Source organism: Rhinoraja longicauda, chromosome 1 (assembly GCF_053455715.1).
Source record: "Rhinoraja longicauda isolate Sanriku21f chromosome 1, sRhiLon1.1, whole genome shotgun sequence".
In the NCBI taxonomy this organism is placed as follows: Eukaryota; Metazoa; Chordata; class Chondrichthyes; order Rajiformes; family Arhynchobatidae; genus Rhinoraja; species Rhinoraja longicauda.
Window position 1 is genome coordinate 21,771,920 of NC_135953.1, and position 25,837 is coordinate 21,797,756.

The 25,837-nt window shown below is 44.8% G+C and overlaps 1 protein-coding gene across 1 annotated transcript in view; it reads right to left on the reverse strand.

Moving 5' to 3' along the window:
• Window positions 1-25,837, reverse strand: part of loxhd1a (lipoxygenase homology PLAT domains 1a) — a 157,538-nt gene that overhangs the window by 39,586 nt on the left and 92,115 nt on the right. Inside the window, 9 exon segments of the mRNA XM_078409311.1 lie at window positions 1,986-2,114; window positions 3,988-4,092; window positions 5,111-5,259; window positions 8,650-8,783; window positions 11,319-11,470; window positions 12,601-12,901; window positions 16,383-16,543; window positions 21,028-21,220; window positions 23,666-23,862. Coding sequence (XP_078265437.1) covers window positions 1,986-2,114; window positions 3,988-4,092; window positions 5,111-5,259; window positions 8,650-8,783; window positions 11,319-11,470; window positions 12,601-12,901; window positions 16,383-16,543; window positions 21,028-21,220; window positions 23,666-23,862 — 1,521 coding nt within the window.

Consider the following 25,837-nt stretch of genomic DNA (forward strand, 5'->3'; position numbering starts at 1 on the left):
ATTACACGTTTATGTCTGAGCGCTTATATTCTTGTTTGAAAGGAGACTTGATCAACTGCTTGATCAAGTTGTTTGAAACAACTTGAATTTGTCTCTAAGAGGGCAACAAGAAATGCTTCTGTTTGTTAGCACAGCATTGTTGCAACACAGAGGATTTATTCTGGCTCCCAGCAGATAATCCAATGTATTCCACTCCCAGGTGTTTCTCTAGCCCTGAACATTATTTTCCCTTAAGTCACTATCCAATTCCTTTTGAAAGCCCTGACCGATTGTATTTTAACCATTCCTACAGCAACTGAGGTCCAGATCAGGACAACTATCTGTGCAGAAAAGCTTCTTCCTCACATCTGTCTTGTATCTTTTGACCACAATTTTAAATCTGTGCCTCTTACTCCCTGAACTGTCCACTTATGAGAACATTTTCTGTCAATTTACTCCATCTTAACCAGTCACAATCTTACACAAAGTTCTTGCCACCAAGAAGAAGAATCTCAGCTTCTCCAGTCTAACGTTAATCATAAAAACCTGTCTGGTTCACCAAAGCTCTTCAGTAGAGGAAATATGTGTCCTTATACGATTTGATTTGTATGTGACTTAAGACCCATCCCCACGGTTGAATCTAAAACATCCCTTGAATGGTCCAGCTGAAGAGCAATCAGGGAAAAGCAATACAAAAAACACTCTGCGATGTTAGATCCAAAAACTAGTGAAGAAAAGCATTTTACATACAGAAGGGGCAAAAATCTAGTGCCGTAGGTGTTGCTCCCATTGACTGGGCCACTGAGTGAACTCCCAGAAAGCGACTAAAGCCTGGTCGGAGTCCCTGCCTATGTCCTCAAAACCTGCGCAAATCCTCTGGGAAGGAGTATTTGTGGACATCTCTAACCTCTGTCCATTCCTTTTGCCATAGGAAAGCAGGGTTACATGCCTAAATGATGACTGTCCAGTGGCTCTGACACTGACCACATGAAGTGCTTCAGGAGGCTGGTCATGACGCACATCAACTTCAGCTTCCCAGACAGCCTAGATCCACTGCAATATGTCTACTGCTGAGACAGGTCCAAGGCAGATTCCATCTCATTGGAACTACACTCATCTTAACCAAGATACACTCTAACTCGAATGCTGTTTCACCACTTTCATGAGTCTTTTGCAAAGAACTTTTGTGCAGAATTTGCCCTTGAGAGATTAAATTCTTTGTCCTCCTGAGGAGATACATTGGATGCAGGATGTGGAAAGGGAAGGGTTCCATGGACCTTGTGAATTCAGATTAATGTCCAATTTAGCATTTATGTTTCTATATGTTCTCAATAGACAATAGACAATAGGTGCAGGAGTAGGCCATTCGACCCTTCGAGCCAGCACCGTCATTCAATGTGATCATGGCTGATCATTCTCAATCAGTACCCCGTTCCTGCCTTCTCCCCATACCCCCTGACTCCGCTATCCTTAAGAGCTCTATCTAGCTCTCTCTTGAATGCATTCAGAGAATTGGCCTCCACTGCCTTCTGAGGCAGAGAATTCCACAGATTCACAACTCTCTGACTGAAAAAGTTTTTCCTCATCTCAGTTCTAAATGGCCTACCCCTTATTCTTAAACTGTGGCCCCTTGTTCTGGACTCCCCCAACATTGGGAACATGTTTCCTGCCTTTAACGTGTCCAACCCCTTAATAATCTTATACGTTTCAATAAGATCTCCTCTCATCCTTCTAAATTCCAGTGTATACAAGCCAAGTCGCTCCAGTCTTTCAACATATGACAGTCCCGCCATTCCGGGAATTAACCTAGTAAACCTACGCTGCACGCCCTCAATAGCAAGAATATCCTTCCTCAAATTTGGAGACCAAAACTGCACACAGTACTCCAGGTGCGGTCTCACTAGGGCCCTGTACAACTGCAGAAGGACCTCTTTGCTGCTATTCTCAGTTCCGCTCAGTCTCCGTGAAAAGTTCCTGTATTTTGAGACCTGTAGGGAGGGGCTTACCATAGTTATCATGTCCTATTTGGAGTTTTTTCAGTGCTCCAATGTCCACGGCCTCTATAGTAAACTCATCAATATTTCCTTTTTCAAATTTATTTTTATTATTTTTTGATGCCTTGAGATTAACAATTCCTAGAAAAAAAAAAGGTTGATGTTAAAAATAATCCCTGGATGTACTTCCATGTATTTGTGTAGCAATCTGCAGTCTGGCCGAATAACCCACAGACAGGCAGTTCAAATTCCAGCAAGGCATGAATTTCATTGGGAGGTCATGATGCAATTGTATAAAACGTTGGTGAGACCGCATTTAGAATATTGTGTTCAGTTCTGGGCACCATGTTATAGGAAAGGTATTGTCAAGCTTGAAAGGGTTCAGAAAAGATTTACTAGGATGTTGCCAGGACTAGAGGGTGTGAGCTATAGGGAGAGGTTGAGTAGGCTGGGTCTCTATTCCATGGAGTGCAGGAGGATGAGGGGTGATCTTACAGAGGTGTACAAAATCATGAGAAGATTAGATCGGGTAGATGCACAGAGTCTTTTGCCCAGAGCAGGGGAATCAAGGACCAGAAGACATAGGTTCAAGGTGAAGGGGAAAGGGTTTAATAGGAATCCGAGGGGTAACTTTTTCACACAATGGGTGGTGGGTTTATGGAACAAGCTGCCAGAGGCGGTAGTTGAGGATGCGACTATCCAATCATTTACTAAATAGTTAGACAGGTACATGGATAGGACAGGTTTGGAGGGATATGGACCAAGCGCAGGCAAGTGGGACTAGTGGAGCTGGGACATGTTGGCCGGTGTGGGCGAGTTGGGCCGAAGGGCCTGTTTCCACACTGTATCACTCGATGACTCTATGACTAAAACAGTTCAAATAAGTGAAGTTAATGAAAGTTGCAGGATAAGAGGAGGTTTCAGAAGTGTAAGATCTATTTCATGAGACCGATGAATTGCTGGCAGCATTAGCACAAAGATGGCAATACCCTCTCGTTTCTTTTCTACCGATCTACTTCCCAGGGTGATCCATGCTCCACCTGCACAGTGACCACAGGGCAATAATCAAAGACTAAACTTTCACCTCTATTAATTAGTGTAAAAACAATAATGCGGTCCTGACCTCCCATCTGCCACATTGGAGACCTTTGAACTATCTTGAATCGAACTTTATCTTTGCACTACATGTTGTACCCTTTATCCTTTAACTGCGCACTGTGGACGGCTTGATTATAATCATGTACGGGTATAGTCTTTTCTTTGACTTGATAGCACGCAAACAAGAGCTAACGCAGTACATGTGACAACAATAAACTAATCTAACCTAAAAATTCTAGCTGTGAAAGTAATAAAACACTGGGAATAATTAACTAAAACATTTATTGTTTGCTGTAAAAGTTATTTCCTTTTCTCCAGAGATGCCGCCTGACCCGCTGAGTTACTCCAGCAATTTGTGTCTATCTATTGTTTTTTACATTTACTTCCTATTTGAAGAGAATGTATTCTCTTTTATTCAATATATAATAGCCCTCTTTTCAACTTCTTCCTCTTATCTCACCTTGTTGACCTGAGCGATAAGGTGGGAGGGTGTTGTGTAGAAGACGGCAGGGAAGAGAAAAGACATTCTGGCCTTCCATCACAGTGGAGACTCACTGTGATGGATGTTTCTTTTGTTTGTTGTTGGTTTATGATTGTATGTGTTATTGCATTTTTATTGATTATTCTTATTGGTCTTATTGTTGAACTGCGGGTAATTTTTCATTTCACTGCACATTTATGTGTATGTGACAAATAAATGACTATTGACTATTGATTGACTATTGACTATCAATCTCTTGCTGGTGCTACTCTTCAGCTGCCCCTGCAATGTGTACGAGCACGCCCTCTAGATGGGAGAGACCTCTCGCTCTTTCCTGCTCCTCATTCTACCTAGCAGTTTACGCCGCTGGTACAACACAATGGGTTTTTACGAACAATCTTGATTGTTAAATTATGACGTGAGAAGCCTTCTTACCCGTGTCATCCTTCTCACCGAACAGGATAATGAACACATTGGCGTCTGTTCCCGCATTCTTTTTCTCACCAGTTTTTATCCTCACATTGTAGGTGGTGGACTGGGCTGTTGGGAACATTTATACATTGGTTATTTTTGGAAAGTGCCACATTGGGAGAAACATTAACTGAAATCAACCAGGCATTGGTATAGGAAGGAACTACAGATGCTGGTTTAAACCGAAGATAGACACAAAATGCCGGAGTAACTCAGCGGGACAGGCAGCATCTCTGGAGAGAAGGCATGTGTGACGTTTCGGGTTGAGACCCTTCTTCAGGTCTGAAACGTCGCCCATTCCTTCTATCCAGAGATGCTGCCTGTCCTGCTGAGTTACTCTGGCATTTTGTGTTTATCTCAGACTTTGGTATATTTTGAATGCAAGCCTGGGTGTCAGTGTGTAACTTTATTCCTTGGAGCACAGGAGGCTGAGAGGTAATCATATAAAGGTGTGTAAGACCATGAAGGGAACAGATAGGTGAATGCACAGTCTTTTACCCAGAATAAGGGAATCAAGAACTATAAGACAAGAAAGGTGAGAGAGGAAAGATAAGAACCCGAGGGGTTACTTTTTCACACAGAAGATGGTGGGTATATGGAACAAGCTGCCAGAGGAGATAGTTGAGTCAGATAGTGTAACAATATTTTAAAGGCATTTGGACAGGTACATGGATAGGAGAGGTTTAGAGGGATATGGGTCAAACGCAGGCAGGTTGGACTAGCATAGATTGGGCATCTTGGTCAGAATGGGCAAGTTGGGCAAAAGGGCTTTAACTGTAGAATAGAATATCAATCTGTCTGTTTACTTCTCCTATTCTTGCATCAAAGAGTGCTTTATTGTTTCTTAATATCAGTTTTACAACTAATCTGAAATATGCATCTGACGGCAAAACTTCCTCAGCCTCAGCCTTGATTACGGATTGAAATGTTCTGGGGTAAAGGGGATGGCACCAGAGTAAGACACAAGTCTGTAGAACAGGTAAGGGGTATTTGCTGAGCTGCCACAATGTGCCAATAGTGGGTATTCATAACACTAACACATCATGGGTCTGGACGAAGAGATGGTTCTTTCAGCGACGTTTTGCACCTTTTTGTTCCAAGCCAAGCGTTGCCTGAGACTGTACATCTGTGTCCATATTGCTTTTAAGGAATGCCTCGTCCACAGGAACGAGTTCTCTGGCAATCTGGCCATCATCCTCGTCAACAGCCAACCATCGTTCACAAGGGAAGAAGTACCTGGTAAAAGAGAACAGTAAATTGTACGTAAGAGCAAAGCATCTTTGAGATCCACTTTCTTTTGATAATGCCTTTCCACCTTCTCAACACCTTGAAATAAACGTGTCCACTGGAAAGGAAGTTCATAATAATGCATCATTCCCTTTAACCTTTACAAAAGATGTCACAAAGTTCAGTAATTGTGTTTTATTTTATTGCCAAGGCTCTCTGGTAGTTTGATTCAGGCTATAATGAATATTGGCTATTCATGATTTGTTAGGTGCACCCAAGAAGGTTTCTTTAAATGGTATGGACGAAGAACTGCAGATGCTGGTTTATACCAGAGACAGACACAAAGTGCTGGAGTAACTCAGCAGGCCAGGCTCTGAGTCCTGGAGAAAAAGGATGGGTGACAATTCAGGGCAGGCTCTTCTTCAACCGAGAAGTTACTTAAAATTAGAGAATTCAATGTTTATACCACTGGGTTGTAAGCAATTTAAAGCAAATGTGCGCCATTCAATATATCAAATAAATGAAATAAATATTTTATGTAATAGATTTTAAGTAACTTCTCCTTACACACCCCTCCCCTCCCCCCTCTGCCTTGCCCCATACATCCTCCCTAGTTGTTTTACCAGTTCCACAGTTCCCCACACTGTTTCCTTCTTGAGATCATACCTTCCCTGACCAACAATGGTTCTAACAGGCACCACCCTGCCTGAGGTTGATTGTGGCCGTCCCTGATAGGTTGTGGTCTTTTCTAGTCACCAGCTCTTCACACCCCCACCCCCTACTTTCAGTCTGAAAAAGGGTCCCGTCCCGAAATGTCACCCATCCTTTTTCTCCAAAGATGCTGCCTGACCTGTTGAGGTACTCCAGCACTTTGTGTCTATCCTTAAATGGTACGTGGATAGACCAACTTGATGAGAGACTATACTCGAACTTGTATTACATAGAAAAATAGGTGCAAGAGTCGGTCATTCGGCCCCTCGAGGCAGCAATGCCATTCAATATGATCATGGCTGATCAACTAAAATCAGTACCACATTCCTGGTTTGTCCCCGTATCCCTTGATTCCTTCAACCCTAAGAGCTAAATCTAACTCTCTCTTGAAAACATCCAGTGACTTGGCCTCCACTGCCTTCTGTGGCAGAGAATTCCACAGATTCACAACTCTCCGGATGAAAAAATGTTTCCTCATCTCAGTCCTAAATGGCCTACCCCTTATTCTTAAACTGTGACCCCTGGTTCTGGACTCCCCCAACATTGGGAACATTTTTCCTGCATCTAGCCTGTCCAATCCTTTAAGAATTTTATATGTTTCTACAATATCCCCTCTCATCCTTCTAAATTCCAGTGAATACAAGCCCAGTCGACCCATTCTTCCATCATATGTCAGTCCCACCATCCCAGGATTAACCTGGTGACCCTACGCTGCACTCCCTCAATAGCAATAATGTCCTTCCTCAAATTAGGAGGCCAAAATCACACACAATACTCCAGGTGTGGTCTCACCAGGGCCCTATACAACTGCAATAGGACCTCCTTGCACCTAAACTCAAATCCTCTCGCAATGAAGGCCAACATGCCATTTGATTTTAAGATGCTTATTGGAAACAAGGTGCTTATTGGGAAACAAGCCTAACCAGGTGACTGGTCTTGCAGTGAAAGAAGAATTTGGAAATAATGAACGTAACTCCATAAGTTTTAAGATTGTTTTGAATGTTGGGGAATGATAATGGTCTGGATGTTGGGGAATAAAAAAGATAAGGGGAGGAGAGAATCTATGCTTGGAGATGAAGGATGCAGATGAGATTCTAAATGAGCACCTTGCATCTGTATTCACCAAGGAGAAGGACTTGGAGGACAGTGAGATCCAAGTGGAGAATACAGATATGCTAGGGCAGTTTGAAATCGAGAAGGAGGTGGTGCTGAGGCTCTTGAAGGCATATCTTAAGGCATATAATTGCCCAGGCCAAGATAGGATCTATCCCAGGTTATTGAGGGATGCAAGAGAGGAGATTGCAGGGTTTTGACAAGGATCTTTGTTTCTTCTCTAGCCACAGACAAGAACCTGGAGCCAGGACTGGCGAGTGGAAAATATTGTTCCTTTGTTTAAGAAAGGAATAAGCAAGAATCCAGAGTTGGCACCCTCCATATGCTGGTGCCCCTCACGTCAGTGGCAGGGAAACTACTGGAGAGAATTCTTCAAGATAGGATTTACTCCCATTTGGATGAGATGGGCTAATTAAGAATTGTTTTGTACAAAGCAGACTGTGTCTCAGAGAGTCATAGAGTCATAGACTGATACAGTGTGGAAACAGGCCCTTCGGCCCAACTCGCCCACACCGGCCAACAATGCCCCAGCTACCCTAGTCCCACCTGCCTGCGCTTGGTCCATATCCCTCCAAACTTATCCTTTACACATACCTGTCAAACTGTTTCTTAAACAAAGGGATAGTCCCAGCCTCAATGACCTCCTCTGGCAGCTTGTTCCATACACCCTCCAACCTCTGTGTGAAGAAGTTACCCCTCGGATTCCTATTAAATCTTTTCCCCTTCACCTTGAACCTCTGGTCCTCTGGTCCTCGATTCCCCTACTCTGGGTAAAAGACTCTGTCCATCTACCCGATCTATTCCTCTCATGATTTTGTATACCTCTATAAGATCTCCCCTCATCCTCCTACGCTCCATGGAATAGAGACCCAGCCTACTCAACCTCTCCCTATAGCTCACACCCTCTAATCCTGGCAACATCCTCATAATTCTTTTCTGAGCACTTTCAAGCTTGACAATATCTTTCCTATAACATGGTGCCCAGAACTGAACACAATATTCTAAATGCTGTCTCACCAACGTCTTATACAACTGCAACATGACCTCCCATCTTTTACACTCAATACACTGACTGAATAAGGCCAAAGTGCCAAAAGCCTTTTTGACCACCTTATCAACCTGCGACTCGACCTTCAAGGAACCATGCACCTGTACTCCTAGATCCTAGATCGCTCATTCACTTGACTGAGTGTGAAGTATGGTGTCAATGAAAGGGAGGTTGGTTTGTGTGATGGTGATTTTGTGATTGGTGAGAGAGAGAGTGTTAATATTTCAGATGGGTGACCTTTGAGGAGTTAACTTTGTTCCTATGTCAGGTTCCTATTCACAGCATTCCCTCTTCTTAATGAGGAAATTCTTCATCTGGTCATTTTCTCTGCAATGATTTTTAAAACAAGTATTTGCGTAGATTTTCAAAAGAATCTAGCAAATAAATAATATGTTGCTCTGCGCGTAACTTGCAAAATGCAACAGAAGAATGTAATTTGTTTGGTGTTTAACTTGCGAAATTGAGAAAACCTTCTGGTTGAATATAAAATCTATAATTCCTCTCATTTGAAGACAATTAATACTCACGTGATGTCATCCTTCTCATCGACAATTTCCACTCGGTCCAGAAACCAGGAGGCATACCCTCCTGCATTATCATGTCGAATACGGAGTTTCTTTAATGTTCCCAGATCAATGGCATTGACCAAAAATATATCTTCCTACATTCAGAAACAAACCACAGTTGTAGGATTTGAAGAAAACATTAGGAACCTGGATTAGCAATAGCTCAGACAAAGAGTTGGCAGATGGCCACCAGCATAATCAAGGACAAGTCGCACCCCAGCCACTCCCTCTTCTTCCCTCTCCCATCTGGCAAAAGTTATAAAAGTGGGAAACCCCACTCCTCCAGATTCAGGGACAGTTTCTTCCCAGCTGTTATCAGGCAACTGAACCAACCTGCCAACAACTAGAGTGCAGTCCTAAGCTACTGTCTACCTCATTGGAGAACTTCAGACTATCTTCGATCGGACTTTGCTGGACTTTATCTTGCACTAAACGTTAATCATATTATTATTCTCTTTATCATGTAACTGTACACGGTGAATGGTTCGATTGTAATCATGTATTGTCTTCAGCACACAACAAAAGCTTTTCACTGTACCTCAGTACACGTGACAATAAACTGAACTAAACTCAAACTAAACACAGGCCGTTTAAAAATTGAATTGAGAATGAGAGAAAAAGGAGAAAGAACAGAGCAAAGAATAAAGGGACTCCTCCACTGCAGAGTATCAATAAAAGACTGCCACTTCCTCCTCACCACCAGCCAACCAGCCACACTTGGTAGAGCAGAGCATCAGTTAGTGCTGCTGCTGCACAGCTCCAGAGATGTGGGTTCAATCCTGACCTTGGATGCTGCCTCTGTGGAGTTTACATGCTTTCCCTGTGAACACACAGATTTTTCTGGATGCCCAAGTTATGAAGATGAGCCGATAAGTTATTTGTCTACCATGAATTTCCCCTTAAAATAACTGAATAATAGGAGAATTAGGGGGAGTGTGATGGGTTTATGGTAAAGAATAGGTTGCAGAAAAATAAATGGGGGGGAATGTGATTGAGGGGATGCTCTCAGGGTTGATATGGACTGAATGGTCAACTTTTACAGTGTAAAAGATATAGAAAATATGAGAGCATGTCCATTTTTATGGGGTGAAAGCAGGAACGGGATACTGATTTTGGAATGATCAACCATGATCATATTGAATGGCGGTGCTGGCTCGAAGGGCCGAATGGCCTACTCTTGCATCTATTTTCTATGTTTCTATATTTCTATGTTTATGATCTTTTTGCATACATTTTATACAATCGAACATATTGCTAGGACATTAGGATGCGGTGCTGAACAAAATGACTGCAGCTGTCTGTCTGCTCAAAGGCTAGTTTACTCACAATGGTCAGCAAATCTTGAAAACCCTGTTGACAGCGGGAATGAAATAAAGCCTTAAGGATGGGACCAATTCTAGGTGTTGACCTATGTTCGGAAATTTAAATAGCCTATACTTTGACAGGTGAAGAAGCATCAGCTGATCTACTCCATGACAAATCCGCAGATAGCAACGCCCTCATGGTGATTTGCCTAAGTTGGCGGTCATTGTGGAGCAAAGAGCCTGTTCCTGTGTAGAAACAAGGAACAGCAGATGCTGGTTTACCAAGGAAAGACACAAAATGCTGGAGAAACTCAATGGGTCAGACAGCAGATCTGGAGAATATGGATAGGTGACGTTTCAGGTCAGGGCTCTTTCTCAGACTGTTTGCAGGGGTGGGGAGAAAGAGAGCTAGAAGATTACAACGGTAGGACAAATCATGGCTGGTCATAAGCGAACTCAGGTGAGTGGGGAGTTTTGATAGGCAGATATTTAGAGATACAGCGTGGAAACAGGCCCTTCGGCCCACCGGGTCCATGCCAACCAATGATCACCCATACACTAGTTCTATGTTATCCCAGTTTCACATGCTACACACTTGGGGCAATTCACAGGTCAATTAACCCACAATCCATTACGTCTTTGGAATGTGGGAAGAAACCAGAGCACCGGCGAACATCCACGGAACCCAGGTTTCTGGCGCTGAAAGGCAGCAACTCTACTGCTGCGCTGCCTCAACAGGCCAGAGATGAACACACACAAAATGTGAGATAAAAGGATTAGAGAGTTGCAAATTGTGAAGCGAGAGGATTGATGAGGTGCAAATTGTGTACCGTAAGCTATCCAAACGAAATACTGGAACGCTGTTCCTGTGTTGCACTGTTCTATCAGTTGGAGATCGAGAGAGTGTTGCAGTAAACAGTCAAATGAATACTCACTCAACAACATATACAACTGGTGACGGATACTGGCTGGTAGAACTCATCACAAGGAAGTTAAGTAACCAAATCTGTCCATCTTGGTTAACTCAGCTAATGCTGAATTGACTTGAACCTAACCTGGAGCCTTGCTTGTCCATTGTCTTAATGTCAGAATGAGCATTAACGATAGACAATAGACAATAGGTGCAGGAGGAGGCCATTCGGCCCTTCGAGCCAGCACCGCCATTCAATGTGATCATGGCTGATCATTCTCAATCAGTACCCCATTCCTGCCTTCTCCCCATACCCCCTGACTCCGCTATCCTTAAGAGCTCTATCTAGCTCTCTCTTGAATAAAATTATTGAAAGACAATAAGACAATCATTTCTACTCCGCGATTGATTTCTACCTGTCCTTTTTCAAATTTGTTGAGGTGGTTTGACTTCTTGAGGTGTCGTTCTCCTGTGTCTGTTGTCTCACCGTAAATGTTAACAAAGACATTGGCATCTGTTCCCGCACCCATGACGTGCCCAGTAAACACATGAACCATGTAGGTGTTCTCTGCAAATGGAAAGACTTTGAAGCAAAATCTGTCAAGATCACTGACACACAATAATAGAAACAGAAAATGTTGGAAACGCTCAGCAGGTCGGGCATCATCTGTGGTGAGAGAAACAGACTCAATGTGTCAGATGAGAGAACCTTCGTACAACTAAGAAAGAGGGAAAATAAGGAGGGGAGACAAGACGCCTTCAGATACTTGAATCTTGAGCAAAACCCAAAAGTGCTGGAGGAATTCAATTGGTCAGGTGGCATCTTTGGAGTAAATGGACAGGCGAGGTTTTGGATCAGAATCCTTCTTCAGACTAATTAGAGTAGGCGGGGGGGGGGGTGGGGGGTGGGGTGGGAGGGGAGGGGAGAGAAAGCTGGAAAAGAGTGATGGGGCAGGACAAAGAGAGAGAATAAGTTATTTTAATCTCCAGAGAGGAAGGGTCTCTGGGAATCTCCAGAGAGGAAGGGTAACTTGGGAACATTTCCCAAGTTAATTCAATTTTATAACTCCCATTTTGTCAGCCAAAGAAAATAAAAATGAAAATTCGTTTTCATTTTCATTTTTATTTTCTTTGGCTGACAAAATGGGAGTTATAAAATTGAATTAACTTGGGAAATGTTGATCCAAATGGAAAGGCAGTTTTGGCTTCATCTGTGTGTCGGGAAACTGCTAAGCGTGAGTGCAAAGTCACTGGCCATTGAGCTTGTCACCTTACAGAAAGAGGATAAAGACGGACAGGCAAACAGAGAGAGGGGGATTCAGTAGTTTTCCAACAGGTCTGGAGAGGGAGACTATGGGATCTGGATGGACTGCCTGCCCATGGGACAGTTGCAGCTAGCGGCAGGCTGCACTCCTGGCTCTGGCTACAATGCAATTGTGACCCGACATCTCAAAGCTTGTATCATCTCCATGATTCCAGTCATATCATTACAGGCATGGTGTTGTGTGTGCATCACAGAAACAGGCCCTCTGGTCCACCGTGATTATGTCGACCACCATGCCCATCTATGTTCATCCTACTTGCCTGCATTAATAGACCCATGAAGTCTATTCTACAGCGCAAATGGAGAGCCTTCTGCTCCATGGTTCTCCCAGTGGAATTACTAAGCAGTGACAAAGTGCCCAAATTTCTACCCACCTTCAAGGCCATCGGCTTCTTCAGGAAGGAACTCCACCACCAGCTGCCGGTCTCCCTCATCGCTGGCCAGCCAGCGCTGACAGTTGAAGGTGTAGGTCTCCACCATTTCCTCCTGCCTGGCATCAACGTCCTCCTGAGCATTCTTCTTCTTCTTCTTCATCTTCTTCTTTTTGTCATCTTCCACGGTCCTGACGCTCAGACGACTGATTTTGACCGAATCCAGGAACCAGCCCGGAGCCAAGCCGGACCCATCGTGGCCGATGCGGAGTTTGACCAGTCCGCCAACATCCAGGGCTTCGATCTACGCACATGAGAAACAACCGTTTTACAACAGTGCGCAGGCACAAGAAATAGCGACAAGGGGTGCAGAGTCAAGGGGAGCAATCAGAAAAGGTGTGGAGGCTAGTGAATGGGTGTGCTCCTCCAGCAGGATGTTGGAGATTGCGGGCGTTGCCATTGTCCCTGATGATGGCACTTGCAGGAAATGTATCCAGCTTCAACTGCTGGCTGATCGCAGATGAAACTGTGGAGAAAGTGGGAGAGAGTACATTTACTGAGCTGTTCACTCCACAGGCATAGAAAGTGGGACGGATATCAAATATTGACGAGATGGAGTATCGGAAGGAGACTGAGGACTTCATAACCTGGTGCCAAGACAACAACTGCTCCCTCTATGTCAGCAAGACAAAGGAGACTTTGATCGACTGCGGGAATGCGAAGCGGTACACATACCCATAGCGGTATACATTGATGTTATTGAAGTGGGGAGGGTTGAATGCTAAGAGCAAATATCACCAGCAGCTTGTACTGGACCAGCCATTTCTTGGCAACGGCCAAGAAAGCACACCAACACCTCTACTTCCTCAGAAGGCTTAGGAGGTTCAGTATGTCCCCAACAATCCCAACCAACTTCTAAAGATGTGCCGTATAAAGCATTTTAACCAGACGCATCACAGCATGGTTTGGGAACAGCTCCATCCAAGTCCGCAAGAAATTGCAGAGAATTGTGGATGCAGCCCAGACCATCACGCAAGCCAACCTCCCTTCCATTGACTCCGACTTCACTTCACGCTGCCTCGGCAAGTCCAGCAGCATAATCAAGTATGAATCTCACCCTGGACACTCCCTCTTCTCCCCTCACCCATCAGGCAAGAGGTACAGAAGTGTGAAAACATACACCTCCAAATTCAGGGACAGTTTCTTCCCAGCTGTTATCAGACAATTGAACCATCCTATCACCAACTAGAGAGCAGTCCTAACCTACTATCTACCTCATTGGAGACCATCGGACGGTTTTTTAATTAGAATTTAGTGGACTTTATCTTGCACTAAACTTTATCCCCTTTATCCTGTGTCTACATTATGGATGGCTTGATTGTAATCATATATAGTCTTTCTGCTGCCAACAAAGAAAAGCTTTCCCCTGTATCTCAGTATACATGACAACAATAAACTAAACTAAACTGATCATCAACATTTTTGGCTACAGTACAATTGACCCCTCAATGCAAGTTATTAATATAAATTGTTGACAAATGATCTGTCCACAGTGTGATGTATATGTAATATAAATGCCAGTGCCCCCTTGAGGCCAAGAGCAGAAGCTGGCCAATGGGCTTGTGCCTTGTGACTGAGGTCAGGTGACCTTCTAGAAGTTTCCTGGTGAAGGATCATTAATAAAATCTTCTTACAAGATGTCGGGCGTATATTAATTGTGCCAGCCACAACAACAGAGGACATTACACACAGCACTGATTCCTGTGACAGCCACGGTTTACAAATTGCCAACTCCAAAATGAACCATGAATTCTCACCCTGTTGGGTGAAATCCCCTATCTGTGATTATTGTATCATACCCTGTGCTCTGATCTTGCTCAGTAACCTTTGTTGTGGCACCTTATCAAATATCCTTTCCTGTTCACCCTGTACACCGCGGACTTCAGGCACAGCTCAGCAAACAGCTACCTACAGAAGTTCTCTTACGACTTTGCCATCGTCGGCCTCATCACAGGCGACGATGACAGGGCGTACAGAGAACTGATCAAGGAGTTTGTGGACTGGTGCCAGCATAACCGCCTCCGGATCAACGCGGGGAATACCAGGGAGATGGTGGTGGATTTCTGCAGGCACAGCCACGTCCCCCCGACACCGGTGAACATCCAGGGAATGGATATCGGGAGGGTGGACTCTTATAAGTACCTGGGTGTTTAGCTTAACAATAAACTTGACTGGACCAAAAATATCAATGCACTGTACAAAAAGGGCCAGAGCAGACTTTATCTGCTGAGGAGACTCAGGTCCTTTGGAGTGCAGGGGGCACTCCTAAGGACCTTCTACAACACTGTGGTGGCATCAGCCATTTTCTATGGAGTGGTCTGCTGGAGCAGCAGCATCTCAGCGGCAGAGGGGAAGAGACTTGACAAGCTGATCAGGAAGGCCATCTCTGTCCTGGGTTGCCCCCTCGACTCAGTACAGGCGGTGGGAGAGAGGAGGATGATGGCAAAGAAAACATCGCTGCTGGACAACGACTCCCACCCCATGCAGGACACTCACTGCACTGAGTAGCTCCTTCAGTGACAGACTCCTTCACCCCAAGTGTGTGAAGGAGAGATACAATACAATACAATACAATACAATATATCTTTATTGTCATTGTACCCAGGGGTACAACGAGATTGGGAGGTCCTTCCTTCCCGCTGCTGTGAGACTGCACAACCAGCGTTACTCCCAGCAGACCAGTCAACAGACCAGTCAACAGTAACAGTAAAGGAAAAACACAGTAAATGACAATTATCCTTATCTTTATTTTTATTTATAACTAGCACAAGTGTGCCCGTTGGGCCCGTCCTCGTAGGGTTTCCATTGTAACCGGGAGGGGAGTGGGGGGGAGGAAAGGGGGAGGGAGGGAGGAGGGAGGTGTGGAGGGGGATGGGGAGGGGGAGGGAGGGGGGGAGGGGAGGGGGAGGGGAGGTGGGAAGGGGGGGAGGGGTGAGGGGGAGGGAGGGGGGGAGGTGAGGGGGGAAGGGGGGGAGGGGGGAGGGGAGGGAGGGGGAGGGAGGGGGACCTCCCCTTTTCCCAGTACCCTTCTTTCCCCGTTGGGCCCGTCCTCGTAGGGTTTCCATTGTAACCGGGAGGAGGGGAGGGAGGGAGGAGGGAGGTGTGGAGGGAGGAGGGGAGGGGGAGGAAGGGAGGGGGAGGAGGGGAGGGGGAGGGAGGGAGGGTAAAATGTTTCTTCACACCCAAAGGTTAGCATTGGAAATGTATCATTTGAACAATGGAGGTGGATTTGGTTACGGCTTTATGGGAGGGAATTAGATCAATATCTGAAAGAAGAAGAAATATAGGGCTATGGGAGGGAGTTGGGATAGCAATAATTTGCACTATTCATGCAAGGAACCAGCATGGACATAAGGCAGTTAACATTTTTTTCTGTTACCATTCTATGGTTCTATGATATGCATGTGACATGCGTGTCTCATGATGTTACATATGACTTAGGCTTCACATGCGTGACTCATTAGGCTTCCCACAAACAGGTTTGGGAAGATTTAAGGCACTACTTCTGAATGATATAAACTGTATAGTAGTGCGTCCAATACCATCTCTATTCCCAGCTGCTCACTCCTCCGGAATAGGAAGAGCGTGCAGCAATAACATTTTGATGGAAATTAGCTTCAAGTCCCAGGTCCTCGTCCTGCTTGACTTAATATCCACACTTTCCTCCCCACTCGAAACAACTCCTCCAGTAACTGTCCTTTGGCCTTGTCTGTATCCAAGCCTACCTTAAACATTTCTGTTTCTCCTCGGACAAAGTTGTTCGAGCGGCTATGGAGGCGGATTACTTCCGTTTTTCCTGATTTTCCGTATATCTGGATGAAGACTTTAGCATCAGTGCCGGCTCCAGTGACATCACCTGTGCATACCTCCACTTCATAGTTGATCACTGGCCAAAGACACAAGTGAATTGGAATAAGACACACCAATGGTCCATACCGAATTGGACTAAAGAGTGCATGGCAAGACAGCCCTTAATAATGTGCGCACAAGGGGGTAAATCCACTGATGTCGCTGCACCACAATTTTCTCATTCATTTTCCCTCATATTTTCACATGACATTATAGATGCCAATTTGCCCCATCGTGATAATGCTGGCTCTCAGAACAATCCCATTCCACCAACTGTTTCCCAATAGCTGTTTCCCTGATGTTGGGGGAGTCCAGAACTAGGGGTCACAGTTTAAGAATAAGGGGTAGGTCATTTAGGACTGAGATGAGGAAAAACTTTTTCACCCAGAGAGTTGTGAATCTGTGGAATTCTCTGCCACAGAAGGCAGTGGAGGCCAATTCACTGGTGTTTTCATAGAAACATAGGTGCAGGAGGAGGCCATTTGGCCCTTCGAGCCAGCACCACCATTCATTGTGATGGCTGATCATCCACAATCAGTAACCTGTGCCTGCCTTCTCCCCATATCCCTTGATTCCACTAGCTCCTAGAGCTCTATCTATCTCTCTTTTAAATTCATCCATTGAATTGGCCTCCACTGTCTTCTGTGGCAGAGAATTCCACAAATTCACAACTCTTTCAAGAGAGGGTTAGATTTAGCTCTTAGGGTTAAAGGAATCAAGGGATATGGGGAAAAAGCAGAAACGGGATACAATAGACAATAGACAATAAGTGCAGGAGGAGGCCATTCGGCCCTTCGAGCCAGCACCGCCATTCAATGTGATCATGGCTGATCATTCTCAATCAGTACCCCGTTCCTGCCTTCTCCCCATACCCCCTGACTCTGCTATCCTTAAGAGCTCTATCCAGCTCTCTTGAATGCATTCAGAGAATTGGCCTCCACTGCCTTCTGAGGCAGAGAATTCCACAGATTCACAATTCTCTGACTGAAAAAGTTTTTCCTCATCTCAGTTCTAAATGGCCTACCCCTTAGTTGATCAGCCACGATCATATTGAATGGCGGTGCTGGCTCGAGGGGCTGAGTGGCCTACTCCTGCACCTATTTTTCTATGTTTCTATGAATATCCTTGTGAGGGATAGCAGAGGGCATTTCTGGAGTTGTTTAGATCGTAGTGGATGTAATCGCGTCAGGAATTTGGGAAATGATGCGTAACACGTGAGTCCTTCAGTCTAGTTTAGTTTAGTTTAGTTTAGAAATACAGCAGAGAAACAGGCCTTGTGACCCACTGAGTCGACAATGACCATTGATCAGCCATTCACATTAGTTCTATGTTATCCCGCTTTCATATACACTTCCTACACATTGGGGACCATTTACAGAGGGCAATTAACCTACAAACCCGCACGTCTTTGGGATATGGGAGGAAACTGGAAAACACGGAGGAAACCCACATAGTCACAAGGAGAACGTGCAAACTACACACAGACAGCACCCAAAATCAGACCAAAGGCGAGACCAAACGCAGGCTTGGCGATCGTTTCACTCAATACCTTCGCTCAGTCCGCCTTAACCAACCTGATCTCCCGGCGGCTGAGCACTTCAACTCCCCCTTCCACTCCCAGTCTGACCTTTCTGTCATGGGCCTCCTCCAGTGCCATAGTGAGGCCCACCGGAAATTGGAGGAACAGCACCTCATATTTTGCTTGGGCAGCTTGCAGCCCAGCGGTATGAACATTGACTTCTCTAACTTTAGATAGTTCCTCTGTCCCTCTCTTACCCTCCCCCTTCCCAGTTCTCCCTCTATCTTCCTGTCTCCACCTATATCCTTTCTTTGTCCCGCCCCCCTGACATCAGTCTGAAGAAGGGTCTCGACCCGAAACGTCACCCATTCCTTCTCTCATAGATGCTGCCTGACCTGCTGAGGTACTCCAGCATTTTGTTATACCTTCGATTTGTACCAGCATCTGCAGTTATTTTCCTACACACCCAAAGTCAGGATCGAACCTGGGTCTGTGGCGCTGTGAGGCAGCAGCTCTACCAGCTGCGCCACTGTGACACAACATTGGTTTTAATGATGGTTACTGTTTTTAAAATTGCACCATGTGATCAGCTGCTCTCTGTGCAAGGTAACAATTCTCATTGTAAATCACACAAGGTCTGTCTGTCTCCTCAGAAGAGAAACATCCCACACTCTCTGCCTTATTTTTATATATTCTTGATTAGTACAGTTGTCAGGGGTTATGGGGAGAAGACAGGAGAATGGAGTTAGGAGGGAGAGATAGATCAACCATGATTGAATGGCGGAGTAGACTTGATGGGCCGAATGGCCCAATTCTGCTCCTCTCACTTATGACCGTTTGACATACTGTTAGCTTTTCTTTTGTTTTATGATGTATCTTTGCTATTGGTTTTCCAGTATCTCGGAGAGGAGCACTTTGAAACAGGAGCAGGTAGAATAAGCCTCTTTGAGTACTTAAGGCTCATGTGATTTTTATGAAAACCTCGGATGAAAGACACCACTACCTTTAATGTGATGAATCATCAATGGTGAATTAAACATAGCTACTGTAATTAAATATGGCATTTGATGGTGCTGATAAAAGGTTTTTAAAGCTTTATAGATAATTGACACAATTGTGAAGTTGCCATAGTTTAAAGCTCTCAAGGAAGAATGATTTGAACTGGAGACAGTTAAATTATTCATCATTTTTATGCAATACGAGGAAGAGAAGAAAGTGTAGTAGATTCACTCTGTGGAAAGATTAGGACCAATGGGATTTTGGGATGTTAAGCAAGAGGTCAGTTTGTTTAACACTGTTGGAAGTGGTGGGGTCCGAGTGCTTGGAGTGACAGAGTCATAGAAACATAGAAAATAGGTGCAGGAGGAGGCCATTCAGCCCTTCGAGCCAGCACCACCATTCATTGTGTAAGAAAATAACTGCAGATGCTGGTACAAATCGAAGGTATTTATTCACAAAATGCTGGAGTACCTCAGCAGGTCAGGCAGCATCTCAGGAGAGAAGGAATGGGTGACGTTTCGGGTCGAGACCCTTCTTCATTTTGTGAATAAATACCGCCATTCATTGTGATCATGGCTGATCATCCACAATCAGCTTCCACTGCCCTCTGTGGCAGAGAATTCCACAAATTCACAACTCTCTGGGTGAAAAAGTTCCTTCTCACCTCAGTTTTAAATGGCCTCCCCTTTATTCTAAGACTGTGGCCCCTGGTTCTGGGCTCAGGATACAGCATGGAAACAGGCCTTTCAACACAACTCGCCAAGCTGACCAAGGTGCCCCATCTAAGCTGGTCCATTTGCTTGCATTTGAACCCTATCCCTCTGAACTTTTCCTCTCCATGTACCTGTCCAAATGTTGTAATTGTACCTGCCTCGACTACTTTCTTCTGCAGCTTGTTCCATATATCCTCCACCCTTTGTGTGCATGGAGCCATATTAAATTGTTACAAACACAAATAAAGTGGAAAGAGGAATACCATAGAAGTATAGAGGTTGCGAGGTCATGTTGCAGTTGTATAAGATGTTGGTGAGGCCGCATTTAGTGTATTGTGTTTAGTTGTGGGCACCATGTTTTAGGAAAAATGTTGTCTTTATATAGGATACAGAGAAGATTTGCAAGGACGTTGCCAGGGCTGGAGGGTCTGAGCTACAGCGAGAGGTTGAATAGGCCGGGACTCTATTCCCTGGAGTGCAAGAGGATGAGGGGTGATCTGAAAGAAGTGTATAAAATCATGAGAGGAATAGATCGGGTAGATGCACAGAATCTCTTGTCCAGAGTAAGCGAATCGACGACCAGAGGACATAGGTTTCAGATGAAGGGGAAACATTTTAATATGAATCTGAGAGGGTAACTTTTTTACACAAAGGGTGGTGGGTGTATGGAACAAGCAGCCAGATGAGATAGTAGAGGCAGGAACTATCCCAGCGTTTACTGCAAGAAACAGTTAGACAGATACATGGATTAGATTTAGATTTAGATTTAGATTTAGAGATACAGCGCGGAAACAGGCCCTTCGGCCCACCGGGTCCGCGCCGCCCAGCCATCCCCGCACATTAACACTATCCTACACCCACTAGGGACAATTTTTACATTTGCCCAGCCAATTAACCTACATACCTGTACGTCTTTGGAGTGTGGGAGGAAACCGAAGATCTCGGAGAAAACCCACGCAGGTCACGGGGCGAACGTACAAACTCCATACAGACGTCGCCAGTAGTCAGGATCGAACCTGAGTCTCCGGCGCTGCATTCACTGTAAAGCAGCAACTCTACCGCTGCGCCACCAGCGATAGGACAGATTTGGAGGGATATGGACCAAACACAGGCAGGTGGAACTAGTGTAGCTGGGACATTGTAGGCCAGTGTTGGCTAGTTGGGCTGAAGGGCCTGTTTCCACACTGTATCACAATATGACTCTATGACCATGGATCTTCAGATATTTTCTTTGAAGACAACCTAGGTGAGAATCTTCATTTCAAAGCCTTACTTAGTTTGTGTGCTTACGTTTCTCAATCTCTGTGATCTCACTGGGATATATTTCAATCTCAGTCTTGCCATCCGACTCGTCCTTGCACAGCCATCGATGAGCAGGGAACATGTATTCCTTCCCGTGTGCTGGGACCCTAATCCGAACATTGTCCAGGAACCAGCCAGCTCGCAGACCGACGTTGTCATGACCGATCAGCAGACGTTTCAGCTAGGGAGAAGAAGATGTTAAAATATCAATTCTTGGAACAACTTTACACAGATTCAAGTGCAAAAAGTAGAGAGATTGAGGTTTGGTCACCATGCACTGATCCTGGCAATGTTAACATGAGGTGTGTTATTATTTCATGGAGTCAGAGAGCAGTACAGCACGGAACAGGCACAGAGACCACACCAACCATCAACTACCCATCTTTACATTAATCTTACCTCAACCCACTTTATTATTTCCATCATCTCCCCACCCACATCCCAGAGTCTACCACTTATCTACATATTAGGGACAATCCACAATGAAAATTACTCTATCAACCTACACATTTTTAGGATGTGGGAGGAAACTGGAGCACCTGGAGAAAACCCACACAGTCATTTGGAGAAGGTGTAAACTCTACACAAAGTCTAAAGAATATACTTGTTCAAAATGTTTTTTATATGCATTAGGAATTCTCAATCCTGGTAGAAATACTGGTGTATGCTTGTGTATGTTAATTACTAGTAACGTAATTAGAAATGTACCAATGTATATACCAATATATATAGAAAGTATCTTGACTGGTTGTATCATGGCCTGGTATGGCAATTCCAATGCACAAGAATGCAAGAAGCTGCAGAGAGTAGTGGACTCAGCCTGGTCCATCATGGTCATGGTCATAGACAGGTACGTGGCCAGGACAGGTTTAGAGGAATATGGGCCAAACGCAGGCAGGCTGGACTAGTGTAGATGGTACATGTTGGTCGGAGTGGGCAAGTTGTGCTGAAGGGCCTGTTTCCATGCTGTATGAGTCTATGACCCTCCCCACCATCTTAATCATCTACATGAGGTGCTGCCTCAGAAAGACAGCGTCGTCAAGGATACCCTTCATCTATGCCAAGCTGTTTTATTGCTGCTACCGCCAGGCAGGAGGTACAGATGGATGAAGTGGGGGAGGGGGGGGCAGAACAAAGGAGGACCTGGCGTGGGGGAGGGGGGTGGAAGGGGGAAGGACAAAGGAGGACCTGGCGTGGGGGAGGGGGGTGGAAGGGGGCGGGACAAAGGAGGACCTGGCGTGGGGGAGGGGGGTGGAAGGGGGCGGGACAAAGGAGGACCTGGCGTGGGATAATTTGTAACTTTGTCAGCGCCATTTATGTGGTCTCTTTACATTCCTTGGGTATGCAAAACAGAGAATTTCACTTTGACTCATCACATGTGACAATAAAGTATTCCTTCATTCGTTCATTCATTCATTCCTTCAAATCCAATAGCACCGGATTCAGAAACAGATACTTTCCAACAACTATCAAGTTCTTGAACCGACTTGCAGAGCCCTAATCATCTCTCAGCAACAGCACATTACGGACTATTCCTTGCACAACCATGGACTTGTTTTTCCATGTGCATAGTTATGGACTAATATATTTTTTTGAGCGAGTTTTTTTCTTTTGACTGCAATTCAATTGCAACTGCCCAGAATTAAAATTACCCTTGGGAGTTGAAAGGCTAAAAAAAAATTGAAGTCATTCGATCCTTTTTGTTTCTAACTTCCGTTCATTGCTTTCTGTGAATCCATAGATGAGGAGGAACGTTTGATAGTTAAGTATTGTCATTGTTGGATCGTTAACTTCTTATGGTGTGTTTTTAAGACAAAGACTAGAAATTCTCATCAATCAAACACATCATGAACTTGCACATCAAAGGACTTGTCCACCATATTAACTCCGCTCAAATAAATATTTTGGTGGTTGTGTTATCACAGCGGGGTGAAATATCTTGTACAATTGACTGAGCACTTGTTCACTGACAAAGCCAACGATAATTTAAAGGAGGACTTCCACAGAGTAATTGACTTCTACCTGAAGAGGTAGAAGAGACTAGAGATCATGGATATAACTTTGATGTTCAATGGATATATTTTGATTATACATTATTCACAAAATGCTGGAGTAACTCAGCAGGTCAGGCAGCATCTCAGGAGAGAAGGAATGGGTGACGTTTCTGGGTCGAGACCCTTCTTCAGACTGATGTCAGGGGGGCGGGACAAAGGAAGGATGTAGGTGGAGACAGGAAGATAGAGGGAGATCTGGGAAGGAGGGGAAGAGAGGGACAGAGGAACTATCTAAAGTTGGAGAAGTCGATGTTCATACCACTGGGCTGCAAGCTGCCCAGGCGAAATATGAGGTGCTGTTCCTCCAATTTCCGGTGGGTCTCACTATGGCACTGGAGGAGGCCCATGACAGAAAGGTCAGACTGGGAATGGGAGGGGGAGTTGAAGTGCTCGGCCACCGGGAGATCAGTTTGGCCAACGCGGACCGAGCACAGGTGTTGAGCGAAGCGATCGCCGAGCCTGCACTTGGTTTCGCCGATGTAAATAAGTTGACATCTGGAGCAGCAGATGCAATAGATGAGGTTGGAGGAGGTGCAGGTGAACCTTAGCTCACTGCACTAAGATATACTTACTGTTCCGATATTCATTGTGTCAATGATGAAGACATCCACCTGCCCTTGTTCAAAGTAATTTCCCAAGTCGTTGTCAGAGGTGACCAGTGACTGTTTGCTAGTGTCTCCCTTCTCTCCATACAGTTTGATGTGAACTTTAGAATCGCTGCTGGCTCCAGACACATTCCCTGTCTTCACCATGACATGGTACCGGATATCTGAAATGTTCACCACAGGAGGAGTACTTAATGAAAGATCACTCACAGCTCCCCAGGTTTGTAGAGAAATAAAGACTGACATTGACTTTCTCCCAACCTCATGTTACAGTCCATTAATTATAGGAGCAGAATTAGGCCATTCGGTCCATCAAGTCTACTCTGCCATTCAATCATGGCTGATCTATCTTTCTCTCACAACTCCTTTCTCCTGCCTTCTCCCCATAACCCCTGACACCTTTACTAATCAAGAGTTTATCAACCTCAACCTTAAAATTATTCATTGACTTGGCCTCCGCAGCCTTCTGGGGCAATGAATTCCACAGATTCACCACCCTCTGACTAAAGAAATTCTTCCTCATCTCCTTTCTAAAGGTACGTCCTTTTATTTTGAGACTATGACCTCTGGTCCTAGACTCTCCCACGAGTGAAAACCCTCTCCACATCCACTCTATCTAGGCCTTTCACTATTTGGTAAGTTTCATTGAGGTCCCCCCCCTTATCTTTCTAAACTCCAGTGAGTACAGGCCTAGTGCTGTCAAACGCTCATCATATGTTAACCCAATCATTCCTGGGATTATTCTCGTAAACCTCCTCTGGACCCTCTCCAGTGCTAGCACATCCTTCCTCAGATATGGGGCCCAAAATACTCCAAATGCGGTCTGACCAGAGCCTAATAAAGTCTCAGCATCACATCCTTGTTTTCATCTTCTAATCCACTCAAAATTAATGCTAGTATTGCATTTGCCTTCCTTACTACTGATTCATCTCAAATGCTCGATAAGCTCCTGACACCAGCTCAAAGATGAACAAAGACTGCATGGCCAAGATTCTCTTTGTTTGAACTTGAAACTGCAAGTGGAAATCTGTGACCATTCAGATTAAATATTGGAAAGATTAATTATAATAGTTGCCGACTGCCCTGGTCACAGTCATGAACCGGGGAGATGGAATCTCATCATCCTTTAACCCTGTGCCGAGCTTCTGATTCCTTTTCCTTGATCACCAAATTGATCGCCTTCCACCACATTGCCGTCTGCATGGGCTACTGTTCCATCAGCTGCCAGTTTCTTCATTCTTTGCATCCAATATTGATTCCCTCTACTACCTTGGCTCTCCCTTTCTGCATTCCACCAATTCTAATCTTCTGTTCGTCTCCAGTTTTCACTTCTCTGCCATGTTTTCAGCAGCCACAACCTCTCAGCCTCCTTACTCTCTCACTACACTCCTTAAAATCTAGCGTTCTGACCAGGAGTTTGATCGGCTTCAAGTCGGCTGACTTGAAGTTATATCCCAACATTGGGTGTCCACCAGGCTGAAGAAGGGTCTCGACCCAAAACGTCGCCCATTCCTTCTCTCCAGAGATGCTGCCTGCCCCGCTGAGTTACTTTGTGTGTCTATCCCTAACATTGAACTGTGATCTGCCCATTCTTGGTAGATTGTTGTTGAACATCAGTCCAGTGGTGATATTGACGTTTCCTTTCTCCGTGAACATATAGTCGGGCAGAGTGAGTAGGTACCATGCACTTGAGCTGTGGTTAGAGAAGAAAGATCAGAAAGGCACATTTGCTTCACAAATGTTGCATAGCCTGGCAGCATACATTGGTTGTGTCTACCCAGACCTGTACTCGCACGAGTTTAGAAAGAGGGGAGTTCTCATTGAAAGGCCTAGAAAGAGTGGATGTGGAGAGGATGTTTCCTGTAGTGGGAGATTCTAGAACCACAGAGGGCACAGGCTCAGAATAAAAGGACTTACCTTTGGAATGAAGATGAAAATTGGAATTCAATTTCAAATTGAATGAATGAAATTTGGAGGAATCTCTTTAGCCAGAGGCTGGTGAATTTGTGGAATTCATTGGCACTAATGGCTGCGGAGGCCAAATCTTTGGGTATTTTTAAAGTGGAGATTGATAGGTTCTTGAATAGTAAGGGTGTCAAATATTATGGGGAGAAGGCAGGAAGATTAGTTTTGGAGGGG